The 12350-nt window shown below is 27.2% G+C and overlaps 1 protein-coding gene across 1 annotated transcript in view; it reads right to left on the minus strand.

Moving 5' to 3' along the window:
* LOC114125711 (all trans-polyprenyl-diphosphate synthase PDSS1) overlaps positions 1-12350 on the minus strand; it is a 35035-nt gene that overhangs the window by 5482 nt on the left and 17203 nt on the right. Inside the window, exons 5-7 of the mRNA XM_050197262.1 lie at positions 4785-4874; positions 4561-4692; positions 2042-2236 (exon numbers count right to left, since the gene is read on the minus strand). Of these exons, the coding sequence (XP_050053219.1) occupies positions 2042-2236; positions 4561-4692; positions 4785-4874 (417 nt within the window). The remainder of the gene's footprint in view (positions 1-2041; positions 2237-4560; positions 4693-4784; positions 4875-12350) is intronic.

A 12350-nucleotide genomic window follows, 5' to 3' on the forward strand; every position in this document is an offset into this window, starting at 1 on the left:
ATATAATATTACAATATATTATATTATGCGTTATATTCGTCTGTAGCGAAATGCGTGAGATTAATAAACACAATTGATAGCGTTCTGCCCCGGAATTATTACATCGCACTAGAAACACAACTACGTATATGAGTTATAAGTATATATTGTTGATGCAATAAAAGAGAAAAACATATTCTCTACAACCCGACCAACTGGTTTGTCGTGCAGGATGGATTACGGTCACAAAAAAAAAAAAAATATAATAATAATAATAATACACGGGCGGGTACACCGATTCCGGCGAAATCCCATAGCAGGTCGCAAGAAAGTGGTTATTATTGTTAGGTATATTTTGGTAAAAGAAACTTGGCGCGGCTAAGGCTATGACGACGAGCGACCTCAACAGAATAATTCCACTGATTTGTACAAACGATACCTATTATTTGTGTGTTTTTTTATTTTAATTTCCGGGTCGTCCCAAATCCGTATAGATACCAGGTGTTCAATAAGTTCGAAAACTCCTAGTTATTTTATGCAAATTTTAATACCTACGTGTAGCAATAACAGATAACACTGCTGTACGTTTATAATATAAAATATTTAATAACCTAATTAGTTTTATCATATTATCATTTATCAGTCTCAATTAGTCTAATGATCGTTTCTTAACTTATTGAAAATCTGTACCTATAATATGCTACGGCGGAATTATAATACTATAAAAAATAGACACACATACACACACATGCGCGCGCGCACATATATATTATATACGGCTGATTGATTAAAAAAATTATAAATAATAATAATATAATAATTAATTATTAAAAATAATTAACAAATATTTGTTTAGTGTTTACTATTTATTTATCAGAAATATTGAAAATTACTAAAAATTTATCTATTTAAAATAATAACAACACTAGAATTTCGCATAAATTATATTATATCAGGTCACTTTGGCGATGAGATGACATTGACCACTAACTTGCCGTGTCACCAAAATCTTCGAGGATACCGAACGTCTAGTGTCACGTGTCCGAGAACGATTAAACGATTTAATATACATTATCGAAAGTGTATGATAATGAATTATAAAAACGAAATTTTAAGACATTGCATACACATGAAATGTATATACATAATTATACTACGTTAAGTAATCGGGAAGTGAGAGAAGAGACACAATCCCGTTTCTGTCTCTGTGTATTATGCATACTATACAAATTGTATAGGTACTTATTACAGTTAAAAATTGAAAATTAAAATTAACGCTTCTAGGCATAATTTTAGACCTGATGATATATTATATATATAAATTAAATATATAACTCAGTTATATTGGCATTGAAATTAGGTTGTATAATTATAGGGTACATATAGGACTAGTGTTATTTTTCGGGACGACGGCGACGATCTGTTGTAATTCTATGAATATTATATATTATTTAGTAAAAGGAGCGATCGGTTAGGTTTTAATTTTAATCGATGAACCGTAATAATTATAAGGTAGTAAGGTTACTGTAGTTAAGTACAGCATCGTTCAGATTTACATAACGTACAATTTTAACGACCTCTATATATACATAATTTTTAACGATGCTGAATATGTGGTGCCAATCGTGTGCATATATAAAATATGTTCACGAATCAATTGATTTTAAGGAATGATAAAAACCTTTAATAGGTATTATAAAAAAAATAATAACGATGAATTAATTAATTTTGCTAAAATATTCTAAAATATCAAGTCCTTCATTCATGTTGTATATTCATGATTTAACCATCATCGTTACCTTCGTTTAAATAATTTATACAATTTAAAACATTTATCACCGTATTGGAGAGCTTCAATTATTATACAATAATTAATTTAAAGTGTATTTTGGTAATATAGGTGCTTAAATAAAATATTTATTTTCGAGTTTCTTAAAAATCTGATACATCCAGCCTATTTAAATAGATTAAGTATGGTATTTTAAAACTTGAATGATTAATTATTTTAATCAAGTTTCAAAGGGTAGGGACGAGTCATAGGTAGTATCTATAATATATATACCTTTTCGCAGGCGAACAGTACTGGAGCGGTGGCCAAGCCCAGTTTCAGATCGGCTGCCGTCGGTTTGCCCATGGCATCTTTACTGGACACGAAGTCCAAAAGGTCGTCGACCAGCTGGAACGCCAAGCCTATGTTTCGTCCATACTCGAACGATACGTCAACCAATTGGTCGTCGGCGCCGGCTAACATTGCTTCCTGCGGAATAAACAACGACAAGATGAATAATAACAGCGAAAACTACGTAAAAAAACATTATTTTTTTTTCTCAACAAGTAGGTATATACATTTTATACGTTACAGTGCACGAAATACACTACGAAGTTTTTATTTTTCTCTATGATAACCAATATAATAGATGAAACAAGGCGTTTTCTTTTTATACCGACGATTTTATCTGATGAATAGTTCACACACACAAACTTGACCCCGGTCGGCGTGTGTATATATGTATATATAGATGTAGGTTATACAGTCGTTAAATGTATTAAGTACGTTTATAATTTATGTATAAATATATATTTATACATAGCCACGACGGCTCAATGATCTTGTATTAGACTCGAATATACCGTGCAAAACGTGAAAATCGCTTCTCCAAGTATCCTCTCGCAATAGCGTCTCGTGTTCTGAATAGAACAGTACATATTATAATAAGTACGCGTTCCGTTATTAGCATAGAACAATAAAATAATTTAAAAAGAATGAAAAAAAATCTCACAGACATTTCGCAATGAAACGTTTTCATTCTTGGTACATATATACATACATAAATAATAGTATTGCCGGTATACAATGCAAAAACACTATTGTTATATATATATATACTTTCCAGAAATTTCATCAAGTAAAGCTGTATAGTACCTATAATAATAATAATAATAATAATTATTGTGCCGAAAAAAATACATACATATAGGTAATATTATAATATTACATATTATTATAATAATACGTCATTGATGGATACATGATGTATATAGGTATTATAATTAGGTATGTATGCACACGTATACACATTGCGGGATCGCACTTGAGGAATTCGCCTGTTATGACGTAATATGGTAATAATTTAGGTACGTCCAGAGAATTTATTTATTTAGTACCTATATAATAATAGAAGATGTTTTAATTAATCCGGGTGGTAATATTATACGCATATGTCATGTACTATTAATATAACGCGGCAATTAAAGGTAGGGTGCACCCACCGCCACTGCGGCGTCATTGTGGAAAAGTAAATTTCGCTTTCTTTCGTAATATAACTGTACGACGTATATTTATTAATAATTAATAACTAACAATCGATGATAAAAGCATATACATTTATTATTCATGTATGCATAATACACCTACGTACCGCGACCATCATTTAATTCTGTAGATAAAATATTATTAAATAACCTACGTAACAACACATTTATACATGTGTATATTATATATACTTAAAAGTATATAATATCAATTTTATACATCTATAGCTGAACACATGTTTTTTTTTTTACTTTTGCAGCGTCCGATGCATATTTTAGTTTTACCGGACATTGTCACGACGAGTGACTCGACAAAAACAAATTATTTCGGTCCAGTTTTACCGTCTGTGTGCTCTATATATTCTTTCAACGGGTCCTTGCGATTCAGCCAGGCGTTTAAAAAAAAATGAAATTTGAGACGTTCGTTAAAAACAAGAAAGTATAGCGAAAATTAATATACGTAATGCAATTGTTTTATTCAGCGTTTAAATACACATATGTATATATATAAACACGATTCGATGGCCTATAATGGAAAATAAATGGTGTGCAAAATACTTGATACGCTTCCGAGGATTTATTCAACGTACATCCCGAATTCGGACGATACCGTGGCAATTAGTTTTGGAAATAATGCCAAGTCCGACTAGAACATTGTATACAGATAATAATATAATAATTGCACAGGAGTTGCTGTTAATTTACGAACACAGTATCTGCAGGATGATACGCTAAACCGGCTTTTGGTAAAAAGAAGACGAACGAACACGTTCACGATAATTAGGTTTTAATAATAATAATAATAATAGTTGTAAGAAATATACGGTGATATTTTATAAATTTAGTATTATATTAGTATATTATTAGGTATTAAAAACAAATTAACTGTTGGTCTAGTAAAATATTTATTTTTGTTTTTTCAATTTAAAATCACAGTACTTATACAATATATTAGGTTTGAATAATAAAATAAATATTTAATTAAGAATGAGCAGTTACTGATAATAGTATAATTTAAAATATTAGAGGGAAGGAATGAGAAATAACTAGGTTAAAAAATTTACTTATACATTTAAATACAAAACGAGTTTGTTGTAAATATAAATAATAATAACAGTTCAATTATAATTTAAAACGAACATGTTCCAAACAACTGAAAATGTAACTAAATTAGAAGAAATACAAACTATTTGTATTTGATCCTTATTCTGTAATACATACTCGTACATATAAATAAGTATAAATTGACTTATATAATTTTATACTTACAGCTTTTACTGAATTGGCTATGAGGCTGGCTGTTTTTCTGTACGTTTTCGTTAAGTAGTGAGCAAATCTTTCATTCTCAGTCTCCTTAGAGCCGAGCTGCATGAACTCTCCTTGAACCAAGTCAGTGATGATCTGTAAAGTTTTCAATTTGTGCCGTTTTTCGATACTGAATAGGATATTTTTTAAGTTTGGTTTAATATTAACATAAACAAGATTACACGTACTTGGCTAAGCGTAATTGTAACATCATTGTGGTTAAGTCTGGCGATCATCATAGACGTAACTGCCAAAATATAATCACCAGCCATGGCTACCTGAAAAACAAAAGCACAAAACAGTTAAAACATTTGTTAATAATAAACGTACATCGTTATTTTTATTTATAATATTATTATATTATTTTCTTTTAAATGATACATATATGACATAAAACCTTACTCAAGATATTAATTTATATAAAACATTTTCGAAAATGTGACGGAGAGGATATAATTTGTTGTATAATTAAATTATCAATTGTTTCTACTTTTATTAACGACGGAATAAAAAAAAAAAATTAAATATTTTTATGGGATAAGTTTTATATTGTATTGTTTAAAAATTAAGAGGGCGGCAGATTGATTATTAAAGTCTGATTGAGTTCTATAGATATAATGTGCATTACTAGACAGTCCAACGCCAAAAAAAATACTTTCTCTATAATAATTATAGTATTTATAATCATTATACCTAAATTAGACGTATACTTCTTTCAAAGAGAGACTGAAAAAAATTTAATAAATACGTATAATTTTCCATTGATTGATCTAAGTCTTGGAGGCAATAGGAGTTGCCTAACTTGAGCGCCCGGTTACGCCTCCAAGATGACCGTGTACTTATGACCCCCATTGGTCGAAAGATAATGACACAATATAATGGTCAGACAGAAACATTTGAGTTACATTTATAAAACATAGTCTAAATAATAAATTTAAAATATGTTGTTCGTTAAATGTTTAGTTTTATTAAAATTAAATTTATGAGATAAAAATAAAAAACTTAAAATTTTTATTTTATTTATGTGTTTTTGAAGAATGTGTTATTGAAAAATCGTTATGAAATTTTTTCAAAAAATATAATAGTTTCAAGGTTAATATGGCTTAAAAATTCCACTAAAAACCCCGGAATTATGTTGTGAAGAGAAAATTAATAAACGTCCACTAGAGAAATTACCATTTGTGCATTATACGAGTATAATAATAATAATATCCTAATGCAATCTTAAGGTATAAAACTTAATGATTAATATTTAACGTAAATGATTAGTGTATAATTGTTATAAACAAGGATATACATTATATTAATTATACTCCAGTACATAAAGGTGAATACATTAGGGTAAATAAAATATTAGTCTAATGAACATTTCTTTCAAATAAAATATACATTACTATGGAATTTTTCTCGTAAGAAATTCCAAAATTCATAATGAAATTGAATGTTATTTCTACTCAATCAATAGAAAATGTACAAATGTCATAATAATAACATCGGTTGATGCCATCAGGCTGTATATGTTAAGTATCAATTAATTAAATATAAAACAAACAAACTTTCTCATGTAGTTTCTCCCCAAAAATGTAATGTTAGCAACTATTTAGTTAAGTAATAAATAATAATATTTTATTGTTTAAAGTGTGGATTTCACATGTCTGTTTTTAATATAATACATGCACTTATTTATATGAAGTTGTTAATTATAAATCAACACTGTACATATTATTATATTGTATGTATACAACCAGAATTTTTTCAAACATTTGATTATAATGTTTATATAGTTTCAAGGAATCAGTTATGTAAATAATAACGAAAAACTAATAGAAACAACATATTTGTTTAAAATAAGAATTATGTTGCAATACACATAAGTACCAGCCTATGTCCAATATACTTAGTAAATAATGGAGTGGTTAAGAAACTATCCAGAAAATTGATTTCAAAATTATATCAAGAAAGAAAAACTATTAAAAATTAAGTCTCAATAATTCAAAATCTTTAAATGCAAGGGTTTTTACGGAAATTTTGTTGTAATTTTAATTTAGATTTTTTTATACTATGTATTACGATTAATATTAATGAATAAAAAATAATTTAAGTATAAAACTGTTGAAAAAAATCAATTAAATTTCCTGATTTGGTATTATTACTTAAGAAAATACGAATATTTTTATAAATACGTATTATCAACTGAAAACTATAATAGACATAATAGTGATGTAATTTAAATGTTTGGTGCAGTATTTTGAATAATTTTGAAGGCGAACATCCAATTTCTGCAAAATTCTAACTATAGGTACTGCAGACTAAAATTTTTAACCGCGTGTTTGCATTATAATAAACTATTAATATAAACAAGATAAACTTTACGTGGAAATAAATGTTAGAGGACGACGGATTTCCAAATTTTTTATTTTTTAGATCAGGTACAAACTATGCCTTTGGGTATATACATAGCTGCTTATGATACATTGCGGACGAGATCATACATCATATTATCATGTTATTTATATGTATTTTCTCAAAGATTTCACAGGATATGTTTTGAACAGACATTCAGAATGACCTTTTATTATTATACATAATATAATACGTACAAGTATGAGATGCATGATTTTCCGACGAGTTTATAGTATATACGTTTACTCATAAATAATTGATTTACCTGTCAAAGCTTTGAAACGTCTGACATAGATTTGTACCCATGTATGAAGCCGAAAAACCTTGGATATCCAAAGCCGATATACATAATATAATAATGTTCATTTACTTTCGCCCATCGGACATTAGGTATCGTCGTGTATAATTTCGCAAACTCGCGATATAGCTATTGGACGGGAGAACAAATCAAAATGGAAAGAGACGCATAATTGTATTACGCAATCTACTCAAAAAAATATATACGTTTGTGTACCTAATTCACACACACACATTAATCCGAATAATTTATGAGTAAAGCGACGTTGCTTAGTCATGTCAAGCTGTATGCCAAGGTCGGATAGTTTTTCGAAAAGAAAGAAACGTAAAACGCCCGACCGGGGCCCGAGGGGGAGGTGCGCTTAAGGAGAAAATACACACTCATCACATTATACACATTATACAAGCAGTCTGTGGTTGCATAATTCGGTAGGATGTGAAAAGAAACAGCATTCCAGCAGATAGCATAATATATAAGGAGATGATAGTAAAGGTGTGTCTTATAGGCAAAAGGATATTACCTATACGCGACGGATGCGATGACCAACCAACCGATAGAAGCGTAGCCTTGTGTCCGGTCAAGGACGAACGCTGGTCGGTTATACACGTGGACATTCGAACGTTCACCTGACAACGTCTGACAAACCCGGCAAGAGGGTTGTATACTTGGCTGTTTATATGTACAAAAATAATATTCAAAAACAATCATTAGTTAAAACCAGATGAAAAAAACTGGCCACTAATTAAAAACATGACAAATAATTAATACAATTACCTACCTACTATACAAATCGTGAAAACAATTTTGTTTACATAATATACATTCATTGTTCAAAGATGATTGATATTGGTTTAATTTTTTAGATCGTAATTTTGATTAAATCTAATAATTCAACAGGAACTTCAAAATTGTAAATTTAAAAACCAAAAAAATTGCACTAATTATATAAATACAATGAATGTTAGATAAATTAATTATTTAATAACTTTTAGGTTCAAAGTTTATCATTCTACTGAAATAATTCAATCAATACAAAAGCACTACTTATAAAATATGTATATTTATAACCATCGAAGTAATTTATTGTTGATTTTTTTTATTTATTGCTTGCATTAATTATAAAATGTAACTATCTGGTTTTATTATAATCAGTATATTTTACTTTAAGAGATAAACAACTATATTTTAAATAACACAGTAATAACTAATAAGTTTAGTTCCGGAAAAGGCATTTTTTAGTATTTAACTCTAACATTGCACATAAATGACAAAGCATAGAGAATTTTAAAGATATGTATATTTATAGAGTTATTACAAAAATGTATTCAATAACTAATAAAGTAATATCTTTTTATAGATACTTAAGTATTATTGATTAGTATGTATAACATTGTACAATATTATACAGTACACGATTAATAAATAGTCATGGGGATGGGATATTGGCGTGTTAAACTACCAATACATAAAGTAATCAAATATATACTTAATAACAAAAAAAAAAAACAGTATAAGAAGATTATCTATATTATATTTAGCGACTCACTTAGTAGCCTAGAAATCATCCAAAATACAACAAACCATTTTTGTATAACAAAACTCTTTAAAGAAAAATATTTATCCAAGAAATAGTTATAAAAAGAATAAGAAATTTTCTTTACAAAGAGTAGATTTTAATCGGAAACCAAAAATTAAATAAAGAAATTTTAAACGCAGTTACTTTGACATATTTGTCAACAGACATAAAAAGGATTTTGAAATATTAGTATATGATATGATGTCACAATCATATTATACAAATTATACTTAAAAACAGATAGGTAGAAAAAAATCAGTAAGACAAAAAATTAAAAAGAACAAAAAATTTAACTAAATTAAATAAAAACCTATAAAATATAATACAACCCAGAGATTAAAACAAAAGAAAGAAGTTAGAAAGTCTCGTATGTATTTACGTACGATAACTTTGGCAAACAAGAACTCCGCATACATAAATTATAGGAATTATAGGTGGAATCAAATAAACTATGTAGCTAGTGTATAATCACCGAATGCCGTAACAAGAAAAAACAAAACCCTTTAAGAACTCGAACAAGCACTGGACACAACATATAAAATTATATAAATACTTTTAGGCTAAAAAAAAAAAAAAATATTTATAATTTAATACAACCTATATAAATACGAAAACCTATTGTAGAAAAAAAAATGTCTGTAAATAACTTTACGAGTACACTAATGATCTTGGATGCCAGTGTATTTATTATAGATCAATAAAAAAGTACATTCATAGTTTCTCAATACTATAATATGAGTATAGTATAATTACTATTTGTATTTCGCCATCGCCGAATTTCATAACATTTTAAATAACATTACCCCAAATTATTTTTCTTTTGTCGTGACCCAGTCAAAAACAAAACAGAAAAAGCTCAAAGACCACAAAATGATTTATTATGTTATATTATGTACCAACGTTGACAGATATACACTTAACTTATCTAAATGAACATAGTATAATAACAATAATTGTGTAACAAAAAAATTCAAAGAAAAAGAAAGAATAGAAGACACTTCTAAAAAAGTATATTTTTCTATATATAATACATATATATATATTAGTCATTTTAAACCATATATTCAAAATAGTAATCGAGAATTGAGAAGGGCTACCCTATTATAATAAAATACTATATTATACTCACATATTTCTTTAAAATTTTATAATTTAATCGTAACTACTCAAATAAATAAATATCAATACTGTTATAGAGCTAGTTAAGCTTCTTAATTAGTTAAAAACGTATGTTTATAACTTTATAAGTCACATCATAAAGATTTAACAAGGTTAAAACGTGAATCTATTTCAAATATTGAATCAATAGTACAGAAAAACTCAATATTCAATAATGGTAGGTTGAACGTATTATTATAAGATATTAAGTATTAACTATACTTATTTTAATTTAACAGAAAACTATAATCACTAACTACTTTTTTTGGAATGTGACTAACTTTTTTCATAAATAATCATTATAAGTGATCAATTATTTATTGTATGGGTTGGCTTTCATAATGCATTCAAAGTTAACAAATTTATATGGGAATAATCAATTATTATAAACATACGACGACTCCAGTTTTTATATTTTTTTTTAAATAACCACTTCTTTAAAGTAATTCTATTTAAAAAAATGGTCAAATCTGTTAACAGCAAATTCTTACAAAAAAAGTGCCATTGATACTAGGAAAAATTTCCAAGTTTCTTTATTGAATTTTATAAATATATAAACAAAAAACGCATCAATATTTTATAACTAGAAAGTTAGTTCATCTTGTGCCAATACAATAATTATATTACAGGTGAAAGCAATCCATGTTTAATATTTTGTGGTAGGAATATTTTTGCAAGTGTGCCTCGGGTTGAACTTGGGTGTGTCATTTTAGAGGGTTTCGACTGCATTCCGATGCCCTTCTCTAATAATTTCACCAAAGGTCACATGATCATTCTGGGTCAATGGGTTGTAGGGGTTATAATAACAGATTTCGTTTTTGTTTTTTTCACAACCATAAAAAGGTAGGGATGTACACTTCTATCAAATTAAATTTTGTATTTTAAGAAATATTTTAAAAATATACTCTCGGATAGTAAATAGTGCTTGTATATAGCTAAATATTATTGTATAAGCTATTATACTATAGTAGATTAGTGGTTGGTGCATACCTACCTAAATGAGTTATAATATCAAGTAAGTGTAATAACTGATTGCGTAAATATTGATTTATATATTTTACACTACTTGATATAATTACTATTAATTTATTAATGTGTATTTAAATAAATAACTCAAGTTAAAAATAGTAATTCGTTGAAAATTTAAAATAATAATAAAACGTTATTTTATTTTAAACAAAATGTAATTTTATATAACAATCACGATATTAGTTATGAAACCATAACATTGTTTGATAATCACAATATAATTCCGAATGTGGAATTTATAATTACAATAATTCCATATGATAAGTGATAAATGGTCTAATGAAAATGTGACAGAATAATAACATACCCGTGAGGTTATGTAAACGCAAAAAATTATTTTCTAAACAATGTCTAAAAGGTTTACGGATGAAACGATGTTTACTCAATGTAAATTTCGTTGTCTATTGTGTTCGATGACTATGTCAAACCTATTCGTGTATTTAAGTTAATTGAAATTAACGACGGAAAAATTAGGAAATAAAATTGTAATATTAATATAGCATATAACTGTGTGTATGTGTGTGTAATAATGTATTTAATGAAGGTATATTGTTTAATACACTAGCAGTTTATACTACGAAAAGTATTCAAAGAGTAGTATCAATGCATTACATAATAAATAATGTTTATAATAATGTTATACCATGATGTACTTATATATGCATTAAACAAGAGTGTCAATGGTTTTCTGGCATAACCTTTGAGCTTCTGGGCATTTAAAAGTATATTTTCAATGTTTATTAGTTTGTTTACACTTAATTTAAGTCAAATATTTTAGATATAGTTAGCAATATAATTTAGCGAAACATAATAAACAATAACTGTATCATACATAGGTACTAATTATTTTTTCATTTATTATTTGGATAGTTTGTCATTATTCATAAATTATTATTATACTCCTCCTATATATTACTATAATTTACTATAATACCTAATGAGTTTCAAATAGTATTAAATAACAATGATTTTTAACATATACATATACATCGAGTGTAAATATAGAGTGAATATGAATTATTTCATTGGCATCAAGTTATTTAGTTTAAATATATGTCTGTATGAAAATATTTCTCAATCAATTTTTTATAATGAAACTGTATTTTATCTGGTTGTGTTTAATTACCTAAATAATTTACTGTATTGACTATTAACTGTATTTAAATAGTTGGCATAAGCAATGTCTAATATATATAGTTATAAGAAAAGTTGATTATCATCATTATTTTAAATGAAAGAATTTAATTAGTAATATTGAATGAAATAATTACAACCTCACATAGGAAAATG

Source organism: Aphis gossypii, chromosome 1, assembly GCF_020184175.1.
Source record: "Aphis gossypii isolate Hap1 chromosome 1, ASM2018417v2, whole genome shotgun sequence".
Taxonomy (NCBI): Eukaryota; Metazoa; Arthropoda; class Insecta; order Hemiptera; family Aphididae; genus Aphis; species Aphis gossypii.